Below are 26,670 nucleotides of genomic sequence, written 5' to 3'. Positions count from 1 at the left end.
GGGGAGGGGTGGGAGATGGGCACAAAATTGTCGAAAAAGAAAGGGAGTCAGACAGGCGAAGCTGGTGCATCCTTTCTTCCCCCTGCAACAGATAGTTATTACAAGGTGTGTGTCAGGGGGTGAGAGGAGCTAGGGGGTAATAGCCAGGAACAATGAGCTGGTTTCTTCAGGAAGGTATAACTGACAAGTTTCTGGAGGATTCAGGCTGGAATCGATATCCACGGATTCTCACGTTGTAAACTGGGGCACAGCAACAAGAGTTCCTGGTATGTTCTCAGGACAGAGGCCCCTCTTGCCCATTGGACCAGTAGTTCCCTGCTCACTTGTCCCTACTCTGTTTTTTAGTTCTCCGACCAGGGATCGAACCCGTGGCCACTGCAGTGGAAGAAGTGCGGAGCCGTAACCACTGGACCCCCAGGGAATACCCGTGTCCCTACTCTTTGAGCCCCTTTCTTTTAGTAGGTAGTCTGGGTTTTTTACCCCCTCACCCCCTCATTCCAATCTCTGGTCTAGATTGGAATCTACAATCTCTTCTCTGACTTTGGCTCAACCCCCCGTGATACAGTGGGACTCCTGACCTTCCAGGCTCCCGAGAATTTGGCTACGCTTGAAATTCCACATTTAGGACATTGTGTGCTCCCCACGACTTCTCCAGTGGGGCTGGTTTTCCCCCATCCCAGTCTTCCCACCAACAGAGAAGGACTGAGTAAGAGCTGCTCAGAACTGGTGGGTCTGCAAACTTCAAGGCCAAGAAGGAGCAAAGTTCTCCTTTTAGAGAACCCATCATGGCTCCGGACAGGGAGGTACTTCTCAAAAGCTTATTTATGATCACTTCTTGAATTGCCAACTGCCTTGAAATTTCACCCATTCCACCTCCTTCCTCTTTGAGTCTCATTCGTCAGTGGGAAGGGCCTGAAGGAGGAAGTACAAGAGAATAAGTGAACGCAGAAGGGCTGGAAGATGAAGCAGACTGCAGTTGGTTCTCGCTGACACGCTCCACCAAGGAGGACCCGTGTGAGGAGAAAATGCACCTGCTGCTGCTGTTCTATCTCCTCTGCCGGCTCGCAGGTGAGCTGGGCCTGGGTCTGTTCTCTCGGGAAAAGCCTATGGGGCAGGAGGAAGTGGCTGGCAGAGGGAGGAGGGAGCCCAGCAAGGTGTCCTGCTGAGAAACCAACCCCCTTTCTAAGTAGTTCCTCCCAGTCGTCAGCCTGTGTGTTTCATCCACTCAATCCCTCACCCTTGTGTTGCGGTGCCCACAACGGCCGATGCAGAAATATGGGGCGTGGTCTTCATGATGAACCTAGAACCAGGCATAACTCCTGACCACCCAGGGGCTGGTCATTCAAAATGGACAGACGGATGGCCCCCACTGGTCACAGAAAAGCAGAGGCACCCTAGCTGCTCAGGAGAACTGGTGAATATTCGATCCTGCACTGTCACCTTCCAGAAAGCTTTATGAGCAAGGGAGGGCTCTCGGGAAGGGGTGAGGGTGAAGGAAGCCTGGAAGGAAGGGAAGCGAGAGTTTGCCAGATGGAGAGGGAGAGGCAGTTCTAGGCTTTTGGGGAAGGAAATAGTAGAATGGAAAGGTCGAGAGGAGGTTAGCTTTGTAGAATGAAGAGGAAAAGGGGACAGGGACGTGAGCAGAGACACAGGGTTGAAGCCAACTTGAGGTTGATGGATACCATTTTTTTTTTGGCCACGCCGTGTGGCATGTGGGATCTTAGTTCCCCAACCAGGGATCGAACCCGCACCCCCTGCATTGGAAGCTTGGAGTCTTAACCACTGGACCGCCAGGGAAGTCCCATGGATACCATTTTGATTAAAAGTCAAGGGTGGGGGGCTTCCCTGGTGGCGCAGTGGTTGAGAGTCCGCCTGCCGATGCAGGGGACGCGGGTTCGTGCCCCGGTCCGGGAAGATCCCACATGCCGCAGAGCGGCTGGGCCCGTGAGCCATGGCCGCTGAGCCTGCGCGTCCGGAGCCTGTGCTCCGCAACGGGAGAGGCCCCAACAGTGAGAGGCCCGCGTACCGCAAAAAAAAAAAAAGAACACAAAAAACTGGTATGCAAATGTTCAGGGCAACATAGTCCATTAATAGCTCAAAAGTGGAAACAGTCTAAATGCACATCAACTGATGGATGGATAAATAAAACGTGGTATACTCATACCATGGCATACTACTCGTCATGAAAAGGAATGAGGTACTGACACTTGCTACAACCTGGATTAAGCTCAGTGAGAGAATCCAGACACAAAAGGCTGGACTTTGTATGAGTCCATTCATATGAAAAGTCTAGAATATGTAAATTCATAGAAACCGAAAGTAGATTAGTGGTTGCCAGGGACTGGGGGAGGGAGGAAGGGGAAGGGACGCCTCATGAGTACGGGGTTTCTCTTTTGAGATGACGACAGTGTTCTGGAATTAGTGATGATGTTTGCACAGCTTTGTGAGTATCTTACAAAACCACTGAGCTGTCCACTTTAAAAGGGTGAATTACATGGTATGTGAATTATATCTCCGTAAGAAAATAATTAAGGAGCAGAGAGAAGAATTAGGAGCAGTCGTGTTCTCCTGAGAAAAGTTTCTGTGGTTGCGTTTGGATCTGAGTCTCCAGGGGGCATGACAACCGGACATCCCTTTGTGACCCATGACTCTTTTACGTGGTCTGATTGGATCGTTCATTCCATCAGGCATAGAAATGAAAATGATGCTTCCAAGCAGTGACACGTGCTGTGAACAGAGCTGAGCTAGATGCCCTGACTCAGGGGGTGGTGGCTGTGCTTTCGATAGGGTGGGCTTAGAAGGAGCCCTCTGAGGAGGCGCTTTCCAAGCTGAGACCTGGGAGACGAGAAGGAATGGGCACTTCAGATCAGGGACGCCTTTTCAGGCACCGGGCACAGCAAGGCTCTGATGTGGAAATGAGCTTGGCCGTGGTACGTTTGAGGAACAGAAAAGCCTTGTGGCTTCCTTACACACTTCACAACAGCCTGCTGGGGCCGGTTGGGAGGATACTATTATCTCTGGGGAAAAGGTCTCTGGGGAGGAGAGAGATGTGTGGCTCTCCTCCTGCCGGTGGCTGCGGGTGGCTTGTGGGTGCTTAGCCTTGAGTTTCGGTGTAGAAACAGAGAAGATAGATTTGGGGTGAGAAGTCAGGGGACAGATTGACAAGCAAAGCAGGGAATGCACGTAAAGGATTGCTTTTTTTCCCTGACGTCTGGGAACAGGGGAACTTGACGGTGAGCAGATGTGAGAGTAGTGTGCGTGTGTGTGTGTGTGCGCGTGCGCACGCGTGTGTATATGGTTTAGGAGTGATTGAGGCAGAGCGGGAATATCTGTCTGAAGTGGGACAGGCTCAGCTGTGCACTAACAGGAAGCCAGTCTCAAGTGGGAACCTCTGTGCCACCTGTCACCAGCCTTTCCCATAGAACTTCCGATTGCAAGTAACACACTTAACCAGCACTACTTCCCTCTTTGCAAGGGTTCATTGTTTTAAAAGTACACGAGAAGATACCCCAGAAAGTTCCCACCGGGCTTTATAGCATTCATTTTCTATGAGAAGAGTCTCAATGACGCTATTTTTTTCAGAGAAAAATGAGCTGTCTTGTCCAACTTAAGCCTCACCGTAAGTGGTGGCAGAGGTGGACAAGACCCCAGACGTGCTGACCCAGAGTGGAAATTAGCTGATGTCCCCTGCTGAGCCGGAGATGGGGTCCAGTCTCAACTGTCACTCCCTGACCGTGAGCCGCTCACCTCCCCCTGGGGCTTAGCTTCCACCTGATCTAGGATTATTCCTGATCATCTAGGCTGCGAGTAACCATGCCCAGGGAGGATGCTGCTTCTTGGAGCTCCAGGCTGCCTCTGTGCCAGGAGGGTTCCCACAGCACAGGTTGCTGGGGAGTGGGGACCTGGAAGAGGGGTCCGAGAAGTGAGTGGAGCAGATGGTCCAAGGGTCAGAGCTGATACTAAATGCTCAGTCGAGTTCAAGGGTCAGATCCGCTACTAAATGACAACTAAAGATGGAATGGCCATCCGCGTTAGAATCCTAGGGTTGCTGGGACAAATGACCACAATCTTAGTGGCTTAGAACAGCACAAATTTATAATGTTACAGTCTAGAGATATTAAGTCTAAAATGAGTCAACAGGGCAGCGCTCCTTCTGGTGGCTCTAGGAGGAAAATTTGATTCCTCGACTTCCAGAGGCTTTCCAGAGGCTGCCTGCCACACCCTGTGGCGTGCGGAACTTCCCCGACCACCAGGGGTCAAACCTGTGGCCCCTGAAGTGGAAGTGCGGAGTCTTAACCACTGGACCGCCAGGGAAGTCCAGAGGCTGCCTGCTTTCCTTGGCGTGTGGTCCCACATCACTTCAGCCCCCGCTCCATTGTCATCACTCCTTCCCTGACTCAGACCCTCCCGCCTCCCTCGGTTAAGGACCTTTCTGATTATATTGGGCCACCGGGATAATCCAGGATAATCTGTCCATCTCAACATCCCTAATTTAATGACATCTGCAAAGTCCCTTTTTGCCATGTAAGGGTGAACATATTCACAGATTCTGGGGGTTAGGACACAGACATCCTTGGGGGCCATTGCTCTGCCTACCACACTATTAAACAGCCCTGTCCAGGCATTTGTTTTTCCTATGATTTTGAAAGTAGTAAATGCTCATTGTTGACACTTGGGAAAGTACAGGAAAAAAATGAAGAATTAGGAAAAATCAAAAAACCTTATGTCTGGGGCTTCCCTGGTGGCGCAGTGGTTGAGAATCTGCCTGCCAATGAAGGGGACACGGGTTCGAGCCCTGGTCTGGGAAGATCCCACATGCCACGGAGCAGCTAGGCCCGTGAGCCACAACTACTGAGCCTGCGCGTCTGGAGCCTGTGCTCCACAACAAGAGAGGCCGCGACAGTGAGAGGCCCGCGCACCGCGATGAAGAGTGGCCCCCACTCGCCGCAACTAGAGAAAGCCCTCGCACAGAAACGAAGACCCAACACAGCCAAAAATAAATAAATAAAAATCAAAACAAAAACAAAAACAAAAAAACCCCTTATGTCTGTCTTAATGCCCGAGGTGACCAGTTGTTAAGATTTTGGTTTACTTATGTTTAAGCTTTGTTTTCTATGCATATTTTAAAAGTTCATTGGTGTTATACTGCATACGATTTTTTAACACCCTTATTTTCACTTCATATGAGAATTTTCCACATAATTAAAAATATTTCTAAGCATAAGCAGCAGTGTTTGCATTATATTTCATTATATACTTATTTCCCTAATTGGTGGAAGTTAACTTTGTTTCCTTTATTTTTGCTAATTATGTGATGAATCTTTGTGCATACCCTTTTTGTTAGCCTCTTTGATTATTTCCTGAGAACCAAATCCTAGAGGTAGCATTACTGGAGCAAAGGGCATGACTGTGTTTGTTACATATGACTGCCATATGGCTTTCTGTATGGCTGAACCAGCTACATTCCTTCCAGCATATTCTCACAGTGCCTGGACCACCTGGCCCCCGTCAGCAAAAAAGTGAGTCATCAAAACTTGATTGGTTTGTTATGTGAAAAAAGGTGTTGTCTTCCACATTTCTTATTTGCTAGATTATTTAAATGAAACATTTGAATTTTATTAGCCGCTGAATTTCCTCTTTGTGACTTGCCTCTTACCTCTCATCAGTTTTCCAAATGGGGTATTAATGTTTTTCTTCTATACACTCTTAATCGAGAGAAACTCTATTAATCCTTTTCTATGTTGTTTGTTCTAAATATTTCTCTCAGTCTGTTCTTTGCCTTTTCAGTCTTTTTTTATTGGTATGTCCAAGTGCTATATTTGCATGCAGTCAAATTCACTACTAACTCTTTCTAGTTTCCTGTCGTCCATTGATTTCAAGTTTCGAAAGATCTCCCTGTCATCCAGGAATTTTTATAGATTCACTTCTGTTTTCTTTCAGTTTAAAAAATGCTTTGCTATTTTATGCTGACCTCCTTAATCTCTCTATATTTACCTAAATGGAGCACACTGAGAGGTGACAGGATAGGGTTATGCCTTAACCCTTCCCTTCTCTATCGTTTTAGTCTTCTATGGTATATGTGAAATTCTTAAATAGACTAGGTCTGTTTTTAGGCTATTGACTGTGTCCTATTGATATGTGTATACAGTCTTGTTATATTCACAAACTGGTTTCTTTATTATGGCTTGGTACTATTTTATTTTTTTTAATTTATTTTAAAAATATTTATTTATTTTTGGCTGCGGTGGGTCTTTGTTGCTGCACATGGGCTTTTCTCTAGTTGTGGAGAGCAGGGGCTACTCTTCGCTGTGGCGTGCAGGCTTCTTATTGTGGTGGCTTCTCTTGCTGTGGAGCACGGGCTCTAGGCTCGAGAGCTTCAGTAGTTGTGGCACGCGGGCTCAGTAGTTGTGGGTTGTGGGCTCTAGAGCACAGGCTCTGTAGTTGTGGCACATGGGCTTAGCTGCTCCACGGCATGTGGGATCTTCCTGGACCAGGGATCGAACACTTGTCCCCTGCATTGACAGGCGGATTCTTAACCACTGCACCACCAAAGAAGCCCCTGGCCTGGTACTATTTTGATACCTGGCAGGCAAGTCCCTCCTTACTGCTCATCTTTAATATGTTAAAAATTCTTGTCTCTTCATTTATTCAAATAATCTCTAGCACATATTAAATATAATATTTATTACATAGCCATACATATTCATATATATACACACATGTGTATAGATGGAGATTATCTGAAAAAAATGTACATGCTCTAAAAATGTTCTGGGGGTTTTGAGTTAAATCTATAAATGTATTTGGGAAGGAGGAAAATCTTTACAGTATACAGCATTTTCATTCAGGATCATAACAGAGCTCTTCTCTTATATTTAAACCTTTATGTCTGTCAAGAAAACTTCATTGTGTTTGTGTATGGTTTTTTCTATAAGTCCTGATTGTTTCTGTTAAAGTTATTCCTTGGTATTTAATACACCTTTATTACTACTGTAAATGAGCACTTTTCTATTTTATTTTCCAACTACTTGTTGCTGGTTTATAGGAAAGCCGTTGATTTTAATATATTTATTGTGGCTTTAGCCACTCTATTGAATTCCATTATAAATGAAAATCCTTTTAAACTTAAGATTTAAAAATTTTCTATAACTGTTATTATTTTCCCCCAATAATTATATATTTTATATTTTTCCATGTCTCACTACGTTGGTCAGAATTTCAGAAAACAGCACATGTACAGAAAAGTGGATACAGAATCAATGTCCAGGTTAACACATTATTATAAAGTAGATGCCAATGTCTCACATTAATTGCGGTATTTGCTGAGGCTTTTTTTTTTTTTTCCTTTTTTTTTGCGGTACGCGGGCCTCTCACTGCTGTGGTCTCTCCCATTGCGGAGCACAGGCTCCGGACGCGCAGGCTCAGCGGCCATGGCTCACGGGCCCAGCCGCTCCGCGGCATGTGGGATCCTCCCGGACCGGGGCACGAACCCGTGTCCCCTGCATCGGCAGGTGGACTCTCAACCACTGCGCCACCAGGGAAGCCCTGAGGCTTTTAATAGATGGTCTTTATCAGATAAAGCATGTTCTACGCTTCATTTGCTAAGAATGTTTAGAAAATCATGAATGGGTGTTGACCTCGCGGCATGTGGGATCTTAGTGTAAAGTGGGAAAAACAAATGTTGTGAACTGATGAATGGATATACAAAATGTGGCAGATCCATGGAATAGTGATCAGCCATAAAAAGGAATGAAATACTGACACACGTTATAACATATGCACGAATCTTAAAAAGATGCCCTGGATTCAGCTTGCTGAGTTTTCATTTCAGACCTTTGCACTTATATTCATGAGTGATATTTGCTTATAATATTTCTTTCCTGCACTGCCCTTGTCAGTGTTTGGCATCAAGATTATGCCAGTCTCATTAAATGGATTTGGGATTGCATCCTCCTTTCCTTTGTTTCAGAATTCTTTTGTGTAAGGTAGACATGACTTCTTCCTTCAATGTTTAGTAAATAGATATCTCCATTGAAGCTATAGACGTCTCGAGTTTTCTTTTGGAGAGGTTTTTAATAATGGATTTAATTTATTTAAATAGTTGTAAGATTATTCAGATTTCTATTTCTTTTTGTGTTGTTTTAGCACATTGTATTATTTTTGCTAGGCATCTGTTTATTCCAAAAAATTTCAAATTTATTGCCATAATCTTATCTAGATATCCTTTTATTATCCTATCCTATTATTGCCTTATCCTCTTGTTAGCTTTTTTGTTTTTTGGCTGCGTTGGGTCTTCGTTGCTGCGCGCGGGTTTTCTCTAGTTGTGGCGAGCGGGGGCTACTCTTCGTTGGGTGAGCGGGCTTCTCATTGCGGTGGCTTCTCTTGTTGCAGAGCACAGGCTCGAGGCGCGCAGGCTCAGTAGTTGTGGCGCACGCTCCGCGGCACGTGGGATCTTCCCGGACCAGGGATCGATACCGTGTCCCCTGCATTGGCAGGCGGATTCTTAACCACTGTGCCACCAGGGAAGTCCTTATAATCCTTTTAATGTGTGCAGGATATGTACTGATGTCCCCATTTTCATTCCTGATATTCATTATTTAGACCTCTCTCTTTCTGTAATGAATATCTAATTAGGGTTATTTATGTATTTATTTTTAACCAACTCTAGGCTTTTTTGATTTCCTTATTATATGATTTTTTCCACTTCATTAATTTTTATTAACTTCATTATTTCCTTTCTTCTACTTTCTTCTTTCCTCCTACTCCTCCTTCTGTTTTTCGGTTAACTTCTGAAATATATGTTTATTAAATTTAAGTCCTTTTTACTTTTCTAATAGATGCATTTAACGTTATAAAATGTCCTTAAGCATAACTCCAGATGCATCCCATAAGAGTCTTTTAAATTAAGGTATAATTTACATATAGTGAAATGTATAGATCTTAAGTGTATAATTCTGAGTTTTGACAAATTCGTGTAACTTGTATCACCTATCAAGATACAGAACATTTCCATCACCTGGAGTTCTTTAGTGTCCCTCCCAATCTTTCCCCCACCCATGAATCACTGTTGTAATTTCTATCACCGAAGGTTATTTTGCTTAATGTAGAACTTTGCATAAACGGGATCATGAAGTTTATTCTCTTTTGATCTTTCACACAGTGTGTTTTTGAGATTCATCCATGTTGTTTTTTGTATCACTAATTCACTCCTTCTTATTATTCTGTACTATGCTGTTACTACGAATATGCTACTAATTGTTTACCTGTTCCCCTGTTGGTGAACATTTGAGTTTCTTTCCCTTTCTTTCTTTCTTTCTTTCTTTCTTTCTTTCTTTCCTTCTTTCTCTCTCTCTTTTTCTTCCTTCCTTCCTTCCTTCTTTCTTTCTTTCTTCCTTCTTCCTTCCTTCCTTCCTTCCTTTCTTTCTTTCTTTCTTTCTTTCTTTCTCTCTCTTTCTTTCTTTCTTTCTCTCTTTCTTTCAAGTATAGTTGATTTACAGTGTTGTGTTAATTACTGCTATACAGCAAAGTGACTCAGTTATACATATATATATGTTCCTTTAAATTATATTCTTTTCCATTAGGGTTTATCATGGGATATTGACTGTAGTTCCCTGTGCTGCACAGTAGGACCTTGCAGTTTCTTTTCCATGAGGGTTTGTCACAGGATATTGACTATAGTTCCCTGTGCTGCACAGTAGGACCATGCTGTCTCTCCATCCTCTATATAAAAGCTCACATCTGCTCACCCCAACCTCCTACTCCATTGAGTTACTTCTAATATGTTGGTATTATAAATAAAGCTGTGATAAAAATTCTTTTTTGTGGACATTTGTTTTTAACTTCTCTTAGAAAAATACCTAGAAGTGAAATTGCTAGGTCAGAGGATAGATTCATGCTTTGTTTTATAAGAAAAGCACTTTTACAGTGTTCCAAAATTATGTATCAAGTGGAAACAACCCAAATGTCATGAAGTGATGAATGGATATACAAAATGCGGCAGATCCACACCATGGAATAATGTTCAGCCAGAAAAAGGAATGAAATATTGATACATGTTATGACATGAATGAATCTTAAAAACATTATGCTAAGTAAAAGAAGTCAGACAAAAAAGATCATATATTGTATGCTTCCATTTATATGAAATGTCCAGAAAGGCAAGTCCATAGAGACAGAAAGATTCGTGGTCTCCAGAGGCTTCAGGGAAGGGGTAGGTGAGGAGTCACTGCTAATGGGTACAGGGCTTCTTTCTGGGGTGATGAAAACATTCTGGAATTGGATAGAGTTCATGGTTGTACAACTTTGTGAATATCCTAAAACCCACGGAAGTATACATTTTCAAAGTGTAAAATTTATGATATGCGAATTATATCTTAACTTTAAAAGTGGACAGAAGTAAATTCTTAGTTTTCAACATGCTTTATTTAACTTTAGAAAGGAAGAAAATTATCCCAGCTTTAAACTGAGCAAATTAGAAAAAGATACGTGGTAATCTCAAGGAAATAAAATTATATCTATGAGAAATTAATAACTTAAAACTAAAAACAGTAACATTTACCAACTAAATCTCAAAATGGTTTAGCACAGGAAAAAAGAAAGAGGAAGAGGGGGAGGAAAAACATGAAGGAGGAAATCTTGTGACACATGTAATCAATAAAATAAAACAGCACATGTCATCAAAATGTGTCATTATAATAGGTATGAAAAATTTAATTATTAAAGGATACTTTATATTTGCAGAACTTTATGCTAATACACTGTAAAATAGACATCTTTTGGGGAAAAACAAAACAAAAGAACAGAATTTATTAAAGAACAATAAAAAAGCTTAAATAGGTCAATATTCATGGAGAAAAAAATTTAAGTAATCAAAGAATTTGTCCCAATGAAGAATTTGCCAGATCATTTTCTAGCCAATTTTTTAAGATCCGAAAGAAACCAAAATTCCTTTGCTCTATTTATGTTCTGATCTCAGAGCGCAAAATAATGGAAATCTGCCAGATCAATTGTGTGAAAGTAGCATATCTCTACTACCAACGCTGACAAAGACACACAAGGAAAATGACAGAAAGAACCTCCCTTACGCGTGTGGATCTGAGTTGAGCCCGGACAGCAAGCTCTGCCGGCAGACGGGTTTGGGCGGCCCGGGCTGGATGGCTGTTGTTTCTAAATAAGCCAGAGTTTTAAAATTGAGAGGTTCCACCCCAAACCCAGAATTCGGACTCCTCCAGAAAAATGAGAAGATCTTAAATTACACTGCTTGCTTCTTGCAAGAGGACAGTGGGCTGAGTGGGAGGGGCCATGCCTCTGCGGGGGGCGTTTGCTCTCCAGATTGCCCTGGTCCTCACTACCTCCCAGGGTCTGACACTGATGCCATTCTTCATCATGCTTGAAGTGTTGTTTTTCTTATAATAAAGATACATTTCTCTGTATCTTGAATCTTTCAAAGGCGAGAAAATGAAAGAAAGAGTAAGAACATATATATCGGGAAATGCTGCTTTACTCTGTGATACCTGCCTTACTGCAAAGCTATAGTATTCAAGACAGTGTGGATTGGCAAAAGGACAGACAAATGGATCAACGGAACAGAATGGAAAATCCATAAAGAACTCACATATTTGCTTTTTTTTATTTTGCAGTACACAGGCCTCTCACTGTTGTGGCCTCTCCTGTTGCGGAGCACAGGCTCCGGACACACAGGCTCAGCGGCCATGGCTCACGGGCCCAGCCACTCCGCAGCATGTGGGATCTTCCCGGACCGGGGCGTGAACCCTTGTCCCCTGCATGCGCAGGCGGACTCTCAACCACTGCGCCACCAGGGAAGCCCACAGATTCGCTTTTTGACAAAGGAACCAAAGCAATTCAATGGGGAGAAATGGGATCCGGGTGTTACAGATTCCATAGCATGGGGAGACTGATTAGCATCACTGTTTTGGTCAATTTCAAAGGCGTTCCTTCCAGGGTGGTTTACAGTAGAACCGCTCGAAACAATTAGAACCGTTAGGAAGTTTCTCCAGGGCTAGGTGATGGGGGTGTTTCAGCTGAACCTCCTGAGGTCCTCAGTACAAAGTCATCTTCTGTGGAAATGGGTCCTCTGGTCTTTCTTCCCCATCAGACCAGCATAACACAGAGATGGTTGCAAAAGGACATTGCTGGAAATAGAAAGACTTACTGGCCTCAGAGAAGGGGAGAGGGGGTGAACTACAGGAAGTTATTATTGCTCTGTGTCAACGTTTTTGTTTCTTTAAGGTCTGTAGTTGTGCTTTTATGGGATTTTCCTGGTGGCTTTGATCTGGTAGGATTTTGAAGAACAAAAGGTCTTTACGTGTAAGGTGTATTCCTTTCTTGACTGCTACTTAACTCATGAGGACCTTGGGTTTATTGGAACTATTCACAATGCAGGAGGCTGTGGCCCTGCCCTCAGGATGGGAGGTGACAGGTACATGGATTCGTGTTTTCCAGGCTCATCTGCCATCACTGGCCCAGAAGCAGTGAGCGGCCCAGAGGGAGACTCGTTGACTGTGAAGTGTCAATACAGCCCTGGGTGGGAGACGTATGCGAAGTGGTGGTGCCGAGGAGCTGCTTGGAGCAGCTGCAAGTTCGTCGTTAAAACCACTGAACCAGAGAAGGAGGTGAAGAAGGGCCGCGTGTCCATCAGGGACAATAGGAAAAGCCGCACCATCGCCGTGACCATGGAGAAGCTCAGGCTAAACGATGCAGACTCTTACTGGTGTGGGATTGAGAAATTTGGAATTGACCTTGGGGTCCGAGTTAAAGTGACCATTAACCCAGGTAAGCGTATGTGTATGTGTAGATGTGTCTCTTCAGGGCCTGCTCTGTCCTGGTCCCTGGGGTCCCTCTTTAGTGACTTGTCACTCAGAGTGAACCGTCACAGGGGTGGGGGAGTCCTGAGGTCTCATGGAACCCACACGGACCACCTGGGATTGGGAGGGGCAAGGCTTCCCTTAGAGGCTCTCATGGCCCCCAGGGCCTCCTCCAGGATGGGACAAGCCTTTCTCGACACATTATTTTTCCCGGTGCCCGAGTCTATTGCCCATGGAGATCAAGGTGATGGGCTCACCCGGAGACCCTAATTTCTGCTAATGTTTTCCTGGGACTCCCGTTGCCCAGGTGTTCCTATTCTTTCTGGAATTTGGGGCTGGGTCTTCAGAGCTGCAGCTCCCACCCCCTGGTCCATGTCCCATCTCAGGGGGAAAGACCCAGCACAGTTGGGCTGCTGCCATTAATTCCTGGGGTCTGGAAAGGCCTCCACAATCAAAGGACCGCATTCCCGGGTGCCTGAAATCCCATCATTTGCCATTTACACATTTGGGATGAAGGATGTTCTCTTCCTAAATCCTTTCAGAATGCAAACACTCTGAGCGTGTCGGCTCAGTGGTCTCAGTGCCTTGGTCTGATCGAGTTTATCTGTTGGGCTCTGCTTCTGCAGAGAGCTGGTGACACTAGCTCATTGGGCACCTGTGGCAACGGGGGTGGGCGCACAGTCAACGGAGCCTCCACCACACCAGGAACGTGTGAGGCCTGTTATACTTGCAGAGCACAGCCTCATTTCGTTCAGTCCTGACAGCGTTCCTGAGATGTAACCATCCCCACTGTGAAAGCTTTAGAACCTGCCCCAAGTAAAGGCTCTTCCTGAACCTCAGGGTTTTGCTCAGGGCTGGTCCTCATGTCTGAAGTCACAGATTTGGGGTGTGTCAGCCACCTGAGAGCCCCCATTCTGTTCATGTCCTTGTGGATAAATAAGGTGAGAGGCACTGGCCCCTGGCCGAGGCCCTGTCATAGCAGCCGGAGTGTTTGAATTCCAGCTGAACTCCAGCTGCCCTTGTCCTGAAGCAAGCCTGGCCCCCCCTAACCTTCCAAGTTCTGCTTGATGTCCTCCCCGGACCTGTGCCAGCTCCACCTGCCTCTGAGGTTCTGAGTCTCCTAGCGGCCAGGGAGATATGAGCGGTCCAGGCTATAGGCTCTCTCCCTTGGCCCTGCTTCAGACTCCTCAGGTAGCCCATGATCCCCACCCCCGGCTCAGAGCCATGTGTAAGGCTGCGGGTGGGTGAACAGGCAGAGCCATGTGTAACCTGGTCTGTACGCCAAGCACCCAGAGCAGTGCCGGCCACCACTCCTGCCACCTCTGCTATCAACGTGTTCACAGTGTCGGTCAACCTGGAAGAGACCAGTGACTCCCTGGCTGTGACCAGCCCCGACTCCAACAGCGGGTAAGCCAGCTCTGATGCTGCTGTTACATGTGGCCCACTTGGCCCAAACTCTTCCAAAGGGGAGACTTTTGTAGTCCCAGGTCCCAGCCAGAGCTTGTCTCCGGACCCTCAAGCTCAAGGATGCTGGGACCTCCTCTCACTTACTCTCACAGCTCAGGAGGCCAGAAATGAAATCAAGGTGTCGGCAGGGTTGGCTCCTTCTTTGGGCTCAAAAGTAGACTCTGTCCCAGGCCTCTCTCCTAGCTTCTGGTGGTCGCCAGTGAGCCAAGCACTCCTTGGCTTATGGCGGCATCACTCCAATCTCAGCCTCTGTCATCACATGGCCTTTTCCCTCTGTGTCTGTGTGCCCCCATTTCCCTTTTATAAGGACACCAGTCATTGGATTCAGGCCCATCCTAATCCAGTATGACCTCCTCTTAACTCGACGACCTCTGCAAAGATCTTATTTCCCAAGGGGTCACCTTCCCCAGTTCCTAATGAACATGAATTACTGGGTGAGGGACACTGTTCAGCCTGTACAGGGGGCAAGCTTAGAAGCAGGGAGGCCTTTTCAGAGCCTTTGCCATACAATTTCTGTTTGGCTTCTAGACCCACTGAGACCCCTTGTGGAACCCCCCTCTCTCTTTTTTTAAAACACCATCTTTGAGGGCATCTGGGAGTAGGGGTTCCCCGACTGGAAACCTCAGGCCTGTAGGTTGAAAGGTTTCAAGGCCTGTGGCTGTCCCTGCTCCCAGGTGGGTGGGATAAGGCCAAAGACAGGAGGTGAGCTTGGGTGCCTGGGGCATCCTCTGTCGTTCCCAGCAGTGTGTTCCTGAAGGCCAACATCCTCCTTCCCTTCATCTTTGCTGTGCTGCTTCTTCTCTTGATGGTGACCTCACTTGTGGTTTGGAGAATGTTGAAACAACAGAAGAAAGGTGAGGGGACCTGGCTGACACCGGGCTGGGGCTGGGCTGGGTGGAAGTGTGTGGGCCAGCATGGTCATCCGGGAACCATCAGCCCAAGGGAATACCTGCACAGTCTGGAAGGGGTGCCGTCCCAAAGGCCACGGCGACTGGCAGTTTGAGGGGCTGGAGCTTGGAGGTGAACCCAGGAGGTTTTGGATTCAATTCTACCTTGCTCATCCCTCTTTGCTCCTCTTGCCTCTCTGCTCTGCCTCCCTGTCTGTTTCTTGGTTTGGTTCCTGGTGGCAGAGATGGCAATGGCCTTAGGCAGGCAGCCTTCCTAGGGTCCCCAGACACTTTAGTAGAATTCCTGTGGTGGTCAAGGGGGTACTGAATAGACATGGGGGCATGGAGAAACACACACACACGCACACGCACGGATGTATACACACATGCACGAGCACATGTTCACGCACGCACACACAACATAGCCCGCACACGAATGTGCACATGTGCGTGTGCACACTCATACACGGTTCTCTGTGTTTTCTCAGGAATGTTGGTGGCCACTCCTGTGTTTGCACTTCCTCCCTTCAGCCCTTTCTCAGGCTACCCTACTTGTTCTGTGTATATTTGCCCTTTAGGGAAGGGCCTCTGCTCACGAGTCTGCACTTGTCTATCACGAGGTCCGGCCTCGGCCAAACACTTTTCCTGTCTGGCTCCACTTCCACGTTCTCACATTAACTGCACCTCCTCCCTTTCTCAGAACCTACTGGGATCTGGGAGCTCACGGGACCCTCTTTAACACTGCTCTGTCCCCACAGCCTGGGGAATCTTGTAGTTTGGAGAGACGGGAGCCTGACTCCTGTTCATCATACTTTCCCCCCAATGTATTGTCCGTGACCTAAGTTAAAAATACTTTCTGTCCCCCTCAGTATCTAAAAACCATAGGGAAAATCTTTCTTGTTTCTTTGTTGTCTCCGAAGCTGGGGGCGTGACGGTGGCAGGGGGAGGGCAGGGAGAGAAAGAAACAGGAACCAGAGGGCACCTGAGAGCTGGTCCGGACAGTGATGACCCAGCTCGGGTACGCCACTCAGAGGGCAGCTTAGAGCCATCCCGTCGCGTGGACAGCTTGTACTGATGGAGTCCCTCTTGTGCCTGGTACAGTCCGCACCCGGAAGGCATGGGAGGGACAAGCTCGGCCATCCAGCAGCCCGCATCCCTCCTGAAGACCAACCAGAATTCAGTGGGACAAGGGTGATGAGACAGACATAGATCAGATGCCCTGGGAGCCAGGGAGGGAGGGATCCGACAGCCTGGATAGCTGGAGAAAGTAGGTGTGACTTTGAGTTGAGCCCTGCAGGTGGAGAAATGGTGGCGTCACAGGCAGAATCCCAGCAGAAGTTTTAGGTTGAGCCTAATCCCGGGGGGGTTGATAACTGGCAGGGCCACCTGAGCAGCTGATCGCACAGTTCTGTGATGTGGGGAATGGATGGGCTGAGGTCTCCTTAGTTCTCCTCTGAGGGATCAGAATTAGAAGCAGGTCTCTTCTCTCTGAGCTCGAAGCCTAATTCACCTCTTTTCTCTCCCAGACCTGAGGGGATGGGCTTTCTAACTCTGATTGTTTTTGTCTTTTAGCTGCTGAGATATCCCCAGAGCAGGTAAGAGAGTCCCCGAGGTCAGAGCAGAGACACCAGACATGTTTCCCTCACTTCCTTATTTTCCATCTCCCAGGAGCACCAAGGTCCAAATGTATCAGACAAACTCTGTGCCCAAATGTCCATATACTCATGGCCCAGCTGCAAGGGCCGGGGAAGGGGCCCGGTCGTATGCTGGCATCAGCCAGAAGGGAGGAGGGCTTGGGAGGGGGAGGTGTGGGAGGCTAAGAGGAGATGGGGGTTGCAGAGGGAGCTGGGAGAGGGGGGTCCCAGGGGAGCAGAGAGCCACGCGTCCCTCTGTGGAAGAGAAACCTGTGTTTCCTCTCCTAGGCGCTTCAGCCCAAGGAGGGCGACATCTGCTACGCAAACCTGAGCCTGCAGCAGACTGAAAACTCTGGGTCGTCCCAGAAGAAGGCCTCCACGAGGTCCTCTTCCCCCGCCCAGGCCAACACGGAGGAAGTGGAGTATGTCACCATGGTATGCACTTGGTGGGGCTGCTACGGGGCTCAGACCGGACCCGCTGTTGCCCTTCCTTTGAGGACCGGCTTTCTCCTGCCCACGTGGGAGGGTGGGTGCTGGGACAAGATGCAGCTATTGAAAGCCTTGCTGGCAGAGCTCCTGCATGCTTTTGGCATTTGAAGTACCTCCACACCAGGTCTTAGCATTGGGAGACTCAGAGCCCGGTCAGACACGGTCCTCATGCTGGGCAGGGGAGACCCAGACAGGCTGAGGGACCTGGGATTCCATGCCAAATGTGCTGCCCTGGCATGGAATTGAGGGAGAGCATCTTCTGCCGTGGCCGGAGCTAAAGGTGCCTGGCAGAGTGGAGGGGGGAGCAGCTGGGGGGCCTGGGAGAAGACTCCAGAAGCCCTGGAGGGTCTGTCTCCCCAGGCTCCTCCAAGGTCTCCTCCGTCCGTGGGCACAGCCTCCTGCCAGCCTCTCTAACCCCGAGGACGTCTTCATTGCAGACTCCCTTTCTCAGGGAGGACATTGCCCGTGCAGCTCTGTCTTTGGAAACCTCAGATCAAGAGCCAACCTATAGCAACATGGAGCACCTCATCACCCGCATTCCCAGCAGGAGCCATGAGGAACCCACGGAATACAGCGCCATCAGGAAGCCTTAGCCTGCGTTCCAGGGGCCCCTCTCAGTCCCACTCGAGGCCTCTGAGTATGTTCCTGCTTCATCTGCTCTCTGCCTGCCCCCCAGTCCCCTCATGGGACCAGCCAGGTCCTGAGGCCTCTGTCTGATACAGTCAGCATCGTGGCCAGCTATGGTTTGGGCTCGGGGCCTAGTCTCAGGGAGCTTCTGGGAGTTAGACAGGGGTCTTTCCTCATCCCTTTCTCTCCCACACAGCTTGGGAGGGGGCTGGGGATACACTCCGGAGCTGCTGAGGGAGCAGTCACAATGGTAACGATAATAAGAGTAATTCACTTTTAGTTATTGCTTATCACGAGTGCTGGACTGAACAATGGTCCTAAGACTTAGCGGCACCTGGACCCTCGGAACCTGTGAATGTTACCTTCTGTGGCATAAGGGACTGTGCAGATATAACAGAGTTGAGGATTGTGAATGGGGAGATGATTCTGGGCCCTGAATATAAGCTCAAGGTTTCTTATAGGAGGGAGGCAAGAAGGTCACAGAGGAGAAGACAGTGTGATGGTGGGAGCAAAGGTCGGAGTGATGCAGCCAGGGCCCGCAGAACGCCGCAGCCTCCAGGAGCTGAAGAGGCAGGAACGGATCCTCCCCAGAGCCCCCGGAAGGAGCCAGCCCGGCTGACGTCTTGACTTTAGCCCAGTGAAACTGATTTCATACTTCTGGTCTCCAGAATTGTAAGAGAATAAATTTGTATTGTGTTAGTGAAGCCATTACATCTGTGGTAATTTGTTACAGCAGAAATAGGAAAAAATATACTGTATAACAGGTACTCTTCCCTAAATGCTTTACCTATAGTAACTAATTTAATCCTCACCACAACCCTAAGAGGACACCTTTATTATTGTCCCCATTTTACAGAGGAGGAATCTGGGTACAGAGAGGTTCAGTGACTTACCAAATTTTACTGCTAGCAAGTGGATAAGTTCGAATTTGAACTTGGGCATCTTGGCTCCAGAATCTGGAGTCTGGGCCACCACCCTGGACTGTGTGTATAAGGAGGATAATGTGTGTTGTGTGTGTGTGTGTGTGTGTGTGTGTGAGCGTGTGTGTCTATACACAGCTACTCACACAGGGACAGTCATCGAGTATATACAGACGCTGGACTTGCTGTCTTTATTCTAGGGTCCTGGCAGCTCTCCCTCTGGAATCCTGAATCTCATCCCAGCTTGCCATCTCCATGGTTACCAAACCAGTCCAGTCCCCGGCCTGGAGTCCCTCTTGTTCTCTGCTCCTGAGTCCAGTCTCCTCCCAGCAGCCAGAGGGATCTTTTTAAAGCACAGACTTGATCACTCCCTGCTTGTAACCTTCCAGTGGCTTCTTCCACAGCCCAGGAGGCCCCCAGGGTCCATGGGTCCCTGCCTGCCCCTAAGACCCTCTCTCTGGCTACTCTGCCTCTCACTTGCCCTGCTCTGCCCACACTGGACTTTCTTCCATCCTTCTAACAAGATAATACGTGGTTCCTTCTCAGGGCGTTGACACTTACTATTCCTTCTTTCTGGAATGCTCTTCCAACGGATATGTGAATAGTTAGGTTTGCCAAAGAGAGAGAAAGGCAGGGAGAGAGGGAGGGAGGGAGAGAGGGAGAAAAGGAGAAAAGGGAATTCCCTGGTGGTCCAGTGGTTAGGACTCCGTGCTTTCACTGCAGGGACCTGTGTTCAATCCCTGGTCGGGGAGCTAAGATCCCACAGGCCACGTGGTGTGGCAAAAAAAAAAAAGCTTATTTTTATTATCACAACTCAGCTCAAATGTTCCCTCCCAGGGTGGCCTTCCCAGACCCCCCTAACAGCAGTGGCCCCTGCTACACCTCTGATTCCTCTCTGTCACATTGCCCTAAGTAAAAGTAGTACTTGGGCTTCCCTGGTGGCGCAGTGGTTGAGAGTCCGCCTGCCGATGCAGGGGACACGGGTTCGTGCCCCGGTCCGGGAAGATCCCATGTGCCGCGGAGCGGCTGGGCCCGTGAGCCATGGCCGCTGAGCCTGTGCGCCCGGAGCCTGTGCTCTGCAACGGGAGAGGCCACAGCAGTGAGAGGCCCACGTACCGCGAAAAAAAAAAAGTAGTACTTACTACTTTATGAGCTAACTTGTTGATTGGCACATGGGTTTACTGATTGCCCCCTCTCCACCAGGCTGTAGGCTGCCCAGACGTGGGGAATTTGTCTTCCTCACTGCTGTATCCCCCGTGCCTAGTTTAATGTCAGGTACAGGGTGGGTTCTTGAATATTTATGTGTTGACCGAATGAATAAGTAACTTGATGGTTCAGACTTGGGAACTCAGGGTGAGCTTTCAGGAGCAGGGACACCCGTGTCCATCACGTGAGGAAGGGACCCCTGGGTCACCTGGGCAACCAGAGGGATTTCAGGATCCCCTTCCCAGCAGCATGCAGTGGAGAGACTTTTTTTCCGCCTCCCGAAATGAGAGCGGTGAGGCACCATGATTCCCCTTGACTGGAGGACAAAGGTCTCTTCCTTTGCTTGGGTTTCTTTTGTTTGGGGCTGGAGGGAAGTGTCAGGGAAGGGAGTCATGACTTGGGAAGAAAGGACCAGCTCTGCCTGGGGGTCACAGACAAGTGCCCCAGCAGGTATTGGGACCGTAGGGATGTTTAGTTGGGCCATTATCAGTGTGTCCTGGGGTTTCCCCAACTTCTCACAGCTCTGGACATCCCAAGTAGTCTGGCGGAGGTGGCCTTAGTGGATGGCCATCTCATCTCAGCATGGGCTGCTCTTTCTTCTTGCCCCCCACTCCCTGAAAGATGATTCCCTAGAATCTCAAGGGCTTTATCATCCTGGGAGAGCTTACAGAACCCAAGCAAGCTTAAATATTCTTGGGCTGGTCACCTGAGCTGAGTGGGTCAGAGTAAGAGTATTTCTGACCCAGGTGGTTTTAGGACTTACAGAGCACGAAGTGCCTGTAGGGAGACCTTTAAATGAAACAGTGAATTGAGCTCCATGAATAAGTCACAACAGACAGCCACGTTCTGAATGGCGTCACTGCGCCATTTTAACCGTTGTGCGGGAAGTACCTTTACTGCTGAGTGTTTAAGCAGCCCGCACAAAACAGACTCGCTCAGTACAAGCTTCTGTCGGATTGTAGGGGACTCATCTTCTCTGGAATCTACCACAGATACTAGTAAAGATTTACTGTCGTGAAACTTGTGTCATGTCTAGGAACACAGACTAGTATTCAGCTCCGTCTGATTTGTCTGGAGGAGTCTGGTGGCCTCTTCTTCCCCTTTTTTTTAATTTTTATTTTTACTGGAGTATAATTGCTCCACGACGTTGTGTTAGCTTCTGCTGTACAATGAAGTGAATCAGCTATATGTATACCTATATCCCCTCCCTCTTGGACTTCCCTCCCACCCTGACTTTGTCTGCATGGTGGATATGGGCTGGATGTGGAAGGTCCTGGCCGCCCGGCTGAGCCGAGGGAAGGTAAATCAGCCCAGAAGACAGATTCACTCTGATTCACACTTTTAATTGCCTCATGCAAGCTTTAAAAAAGTGTCTACCAGATATATCGCGGGATATAATGTTTTTATCCCAGCTCCCAGCCATCTGGATGGGTGGCTGTCTGAAAAGAGACCTTCTCATGTCCTCAGAGATGTAGCTGAGCAGCCCATGATATTTGTGAAATTTGTCCAGTCCGTTCTATAGCTGGATGGGGCGGATTTCTGACTGGTGGTCCTCACGGGAGGCATTTAGGTTCTTTAGGTTTTGGGTCGTGACTACAGGACTCTGCCCTGAAACCAGCCCGATTTGTTCAGTCCTGAGAGCGCTGGGGAAGTAGTCAGGGTGGGAGAAGGAAGGCAAACATGTGCAAGAGGTTTGAAGGGAAATTGTTTCATAATGACTGGTATCTAGGTGTTGTCTCAACCGTTTCCGGAGACCCTGCTAAGGCAGACTTTGGGCTGTGGACTGGCACCTTTACTGCAAGAGAGAGAAAGTTCAGGTAAGGTTCTGCTGATCTGAGTGAGGGTGGCATTTACCACATTCCAGGAAAGCACATTCTGTTAAGACAAACTCCGAGAGATTTAACCACTCAGTTCTGGTTGAGTGCACGATTATTTATAACCTGACTAAAGCTTCCGGGGTTTCCCTCCTTTGCTTTTTGAATGATTAATATTTAAAGATTCCACTTTATAAAAGTTGGAGGGCTTGGATAGTCTCCTGTTGAGAACTATGTGTATACTGCTGGCTTTCAGAAGACAGAGCCCTTTCTCTCTCTCTTATTTATTTATTTTTGCGGTACACGGGCCTCTCACTGTTGTGGCCTCTCCCGTTGCAGAGCACAGGCTCCGGACGCGCAGGCTCAGCGGCCGTGGCTCACGGGCCCAGCCGCTCCGCGGCATGTGGGATCTTCCCGGACCAGGGCACGAACCCATGTCCCCTGCATCGGCAGGCGGACTCTCAACCACTGCGCCACCAGGGAAGCCCCTGAGCCCTTTTAAAAAAATTGAAGTGTAGTTGATTTCTGCTGTACAACAAAGTGATTCAGTTATACATATTATATATACACACATATATATATATCTTCTTTTTTAATATTCTTTTCCATTATGGTTTATCACAGGATACTGAATATAGTTCCCTGTGCTAGACAGTAGGACCTTGTGGTTTACCCTTTCTATATATAATAGTTTGCATCTGCTAACCCCCAACTCCCAATCCTTCCCTCTCCCACCCTCCCTCCCCCTTGGCAGACAAGTCCGTTCTCTATGGACAGAGCCCTTTTGAGAGTCAGTTGAGGGAGAAAAATATACTGCACTGGCGATCTTCAAAATACATGGCCTTTAGCAGGAATGGCCAGGAAGGGCCAGCTAACATCTGTTGATTTCATGTATCAACAACGTTTTAGATCAGGAGGGACTGATATAGTAGTCAGCCTTTTATTTTATCAGGTAGGTGCATTCTCACCCAATGTAGTTGAAATTGTTATTGGTCAGTTCATTGGAAAAGTTGGTGAACTCAAGGAATCACACAAAAGATATATTCTTCCTCTAAATGCTTTCTTTGGCTCAAAATATCTAAGTGTGTCATCATTTGCAGGTATTTGGATGCAGGTATTTTTCACTGATGGGTCTGCTGAAAGAGGGACTCGTTGCCTTTTCTGCACAAATCACACACACTGTCTCGTCCTGGAGTTTCTAGTTCCAGTTTCCCTAACGTGAAGCAAGACATTCTGGATACTTACGACGCGATCTGATTGCGAAACCTCTTTTCATTTTTATGTTTTCACTGTGACTATTTTACAGTCCTCTCCCTCATTCCTAATTTGATGTTTTTTTTAAAAAAATGGCATGCTCTAAAAAAAAAAAAAATGGCGTGCTCTAAAGCATTCAATTTACTTTTTGTAGAAATAACCAGTTCTCTTTGTTTACATTTCCTGTCATTGGTCAATATCCTTTCTGTTTATACTCTTAATTGGTTAGTTTATGGATGAATTCATTAAATTGCATAATTATAATTAACATGTTTGACCGGCCTAAACAAGTTTGGGCCTGAATGCCGTTGACTCTTGTTCAACACATACCTCAACGGGTGAGAGCAGAAGCGAGGGGATCTTCAAGAGAATCTGCCCATTGCCTCAAGCATAAAGATAGTATGTTTCACCAAGAGACTGGAGGGTGCTGGTTGATCTAATAAGTTGGTTAAGAAAGGGGTTGGTTAAGACAGTTTCTACTAAACCATCTGTTATGACCATAGTTTCATAAAAGAAAGGACATTCCCCAAGTCAGAATAATAGGCAGTGTTTCCCAAGAAGGACAGTTGGCGACTTTATGCCAATATGGATTTCTGTCGTGTGTGTATATAATCTCCTACAAATTTAGTGATACTTTGTCAAGGGCTGGTGCTCCCATATGGGCTAAGGATTTGCAGCTACAGAGCTTGTCTACACTGTTCTCTAGACGTGGATTCTCTCCTCTAGGTCCAGCGAGTGTGGTCTAGTGTCCCCCTAAAGCCTTCTAGTAATCTTATTCATCGAAACTCTAAGGTTTTCACTCATGAGGTCCCCGTGATCCTATATCAGTTGGGAGAAAGACCCCTTTAATCACTTAGATTCCCCCGCCCAGCATAAGCTCTCCCCCAAATAATCCACTGTGATCGCAAACTCACACGGTCTTGTCCTGACGGGGTGCGGTTCTAGCATCAAGGAAGGGTGACCCACCCGCTGAACCTGTGAGGAGCGGTTCAGAATTAAGGAAGGGGTAAGGCTCTGTTTCTAAGGGTCAGAAATAGAGAAGAGACATTCTGAATGCTTGTGTGGTAGGAAATCCACTCGTAGCAGAAAGGAGGGATGCCTACTCTACGTACCAGAATAAAAATGCCATCCTGGGGAGTTTCTGAAGCCTCCCACATCCTCCCTATCACCCTTTCCATCTGCAGTGCCACAAACCCAGATATCCCCAATCCTGTGTTTTATTAGCTTATTAATTATTTCATCTGAAGTTATAAAATATTTGGTGTATACTATATGTTTATATAGGATGCAGATACGTTATAAAGGATAGGGAAGCAGACACCTCATGTTCACAACCTTAATGAAGAAATGGAACATTATCAAATCCACTGAAGCCACCCACTCATTGTTTGTCTTTGTTTTCTTCCAAGGAAGAATGTGCTGCTTGCCTAAGGTGGCTCTAAGGGCCCATCTCGACACTTGGCCTATTCTCCTTGCCTTCATGTTAATTACCAAAGCCATCAGATAGCTGGTCTACATTATGCAGCGTTCATCCTAAGTTAACAAATCTATGCAACTCTTCCTGTATTAATACGACTTTTCTCCCCCGGTAAACCTGCAAGCCAATTGCTTAATTGTGCCTGTGCGCTCTTTAAAGATCTGGTGATGGGTTTGTCACTGGGGGAGCAAACACACTGAGTTTCTTTCTGGCATCCCCATGCAGAATGCTCCCCTCTCTCAAGGATGGTGAGGGTTTCTGTGACAAGGAAGCACCAGGTCACAACCCTCGGTCTTAGCCACACTTCCCAGTACCAGCCCTCTGGTTATTGGGAGGAGTTGCAAAGTTCAGACGATGTACTCATTTCAAAAGTTCACAGGCCTTTGCAAGATTTGTAATAAGCCACAAAAGCAGAAGGACTAAATGCCAGAGACCCTTGTCCTCCCACTGAAACACTCTGATGTCTATTGGATGGCAAATGAAAGCAGAACTAGCAGAGAAGTACTTTACCAGAAAATATCTGAGACGTGAGAACAGATGTGAAAGTTGAGGTAAAATGAAGGAGACTCTTCCCTGGAGCTGTCTTGGTGTCAGGAAATCTTGGCTTTCTTTCCCGGGGTTGTTATCTTGCAGTTGGTTTTTAAATTTTTTTTTAATTTTTAAATTTTTATTGAAGTGTAGTTGATTTACAGTGTTGTGTTAATTTCAGGTGTGATTCAGTTATATATATATGTGTATATATATATATACACATATATTGTTTTTCAGACTCTTTTCCATTATAGGTTATTACAAGATATTGAATACAGTTCACTGTGCTATACAGTAGGTCCTTGTTGGTTATCTATCGCATATTGTTTTTTTTTTTAATATATATATTTTTTGGCCGTGCTGTGTGGCATGTGGGATCTTACTTTCTTGACCAGGGATCGAACCTGTGCCCCCCACAGTGGAACCTCGGAGTCTTAACCACTGGACCGGCCAGGGAAGTCCCAGCAGTGGGTTTTTTTTTTAAATTTAATTTAATTTATTTTTTATACAGTACGTTCATATTAGTCATCTATTTTACACATATTAGTGTACACATGTCAATCCCAATCTCCCAAGTCATCCCACCCACCCCCCGACCCACCCCGCTACCACTTTCCCCCCTTGGTGTCCACATGTTTGTTCTCTACATCTGTGTCTCTATTTCTGCCCTGCAAACCGGTTCATCTGTACCGTTTTTTTAGGTTCCACATACATGCATTAATATATGATATTTGTTTTTCTCTTTCTGACTTACTTCACTCTGTATGACAGTCACAGTGAGGTTTTTTTTTTTTTCTTTTTGCGGTACGCGGGCCTCTCACTGCTGTGGCCTCTCCAGTTGCGGAGCACAGGCTCCGGACGCGCAGGCTCAGCGGCCATGGCTCACGGGCGCAGCCGCTCCGCGGCATGTGGGATCTTCCCAGACCGGGGCACGAACCCGCGTCCCCTGCATCGGCAGGCGGACTCTCAACCACTGCGCCACCGGGGAAGCCCCACAGTGAGGTTTTGATGGAGGCAAACTCCCAGGGGATAATATCGCTCCTGAGCCCCAATTAACAGGGGCTCACCGCACCAGGCCTGCTTTCCAATGATGTCTGGGCAGCTCTGGAGGCAGAGTCTTGAATCTGCTTCGTGTCCCCCATTGGCATCGACTGTGCTTCAGTGTATGTCCGGGGCTAGGCTGAGATAGTTGCCAGGGCTGCACTAGAATTTTGGGAGGTCAGCAACAGAAGGGGCTTGAGGCAGCTTCCAGTGCAAGCTTTTGTTTCCTGTGGACCCAGGTGGTCCAAGGTGAGACATGCCAGCATGATAATGGGGAGGAGCTCAGGGCCTGAGTTCAGATGCCCCAGGTTGGGGTTCTGTCTTTTTCTTTCTTTCTTTCTTTCTTTCGTTCGTTCGTTCTTTCTTCCTTCCTTCCTCCTTCCTTCCTTCCTTCCTTTCCTTCCTTTCTTCTTCCTTCCTTCCTTCCTTTGTTTCTTTCCTTCTTTCTTTCTTTTCTTTCTTTCTTTCTTTCTTTCTTTCTTTCTTTCTTTCTTTCTTT

The 26,670-nt window shown here is 47.2% G+C and overlaps 1 protein-coding gene across 6 annotated transcripts; it reads left to right on the top strand.

Moving 5' to 3' along the window:
* Positions 1-935: 935 nt before the first annotated feature.
* Positions 936-24,735, top strand: LOC113606411 (CMRF35-like molecule 1). Of its 6 annotated transcripts, none has more exons than XR_003427532.1 (9): positions 939-1,068; positions 12,463-12,792; positions 14,111-14,231; positions 15,033-15,145; positions 16,751-16,773; positions 17,101-17,247; positions 17,739-17,938; positions 18,390-18,600; positions 24,532-24,735. XR_003427532.1 is itself a non-coding variant. In XM_027080570.1 (8 exons), exons 1-7 carry the CDS (start codon positions 1,026-1,028, stop codon positions 17,892-17,894), a joined length of 873 nt encoding a protein of 290 aa, XP_026936371.1. In that variant the 5' UTR covers positions 936-1,025; the 3' UTR covers positions 17,895-17,938; positions 18,390-18,636. The 6 variants fall into 6 exon arrangements, 4 of the variants coding, with proteins under 4 accessions (XP_026936371.1, XP_026936370.1, XP_026936369.1 ...); XR_003427531.1 differs by lacking the exon at positions 24,532-24,735 and adding an exon at positions 19,049-19,081; XM_027080570.1 differs by lacking the exon at positions 24,532-24,735 and having other exon boundaries at positions 936-1,068; positions 14,168-14,231; positions 15,036-15,145; positions 18,390-18,636.
* The last annotated feature ends 1,935 nt before the right edge of the window (positions 24,736-26,670 follow it).

Source organism: Aethalodelphis obliquidens, unplaced genomic scaffold, assembly GCF_003676395.1.
Source record: "Aethalodelphis obliquidens isolate GAN/ISIS:26980383/991018 unplaced genomic scaffold, ASM367639v1 scaffold44, whole genome shotgun sequence".
NCBI classification, from domain to species: Eukaryota; Metazoa; Chordata; class Mammalia; order Artiodactyla; family Delphinidae; genus Aethalodelphis; species Aethalodelphis obliquidens.
Note: the sequence above shows the minus strand (reverse complement) of the source record. Positions and strands in the feature narration are given on the sequence as shown.

Excerpts from the sequence above, each read along its gene's own strand:
- LOC113606411 (XM_027080567.1), top strand. The coding sequence starts at position 1,026 with ATGCACCTGCTGCTGCTGTTCTATCTCCTCTGCCGGCTCGCAG. Across the intron at positions 14,232-15,032 it reads AGCCCCGACTCCAACAGCGG|CAGTGTGTTCCTGAAGGCCA; the intron begins GTAAGCCAGCTC and ends TGTCGTTCCCAG. Across the intron at positions 16,774-17,100 it reads CTGAGATATCCCCAGAGCAG|GCGCTTCAGCCCAAGGAGGG; the intron begins GTAAGAGAGTCC and ends TTCCTCTCCTAG.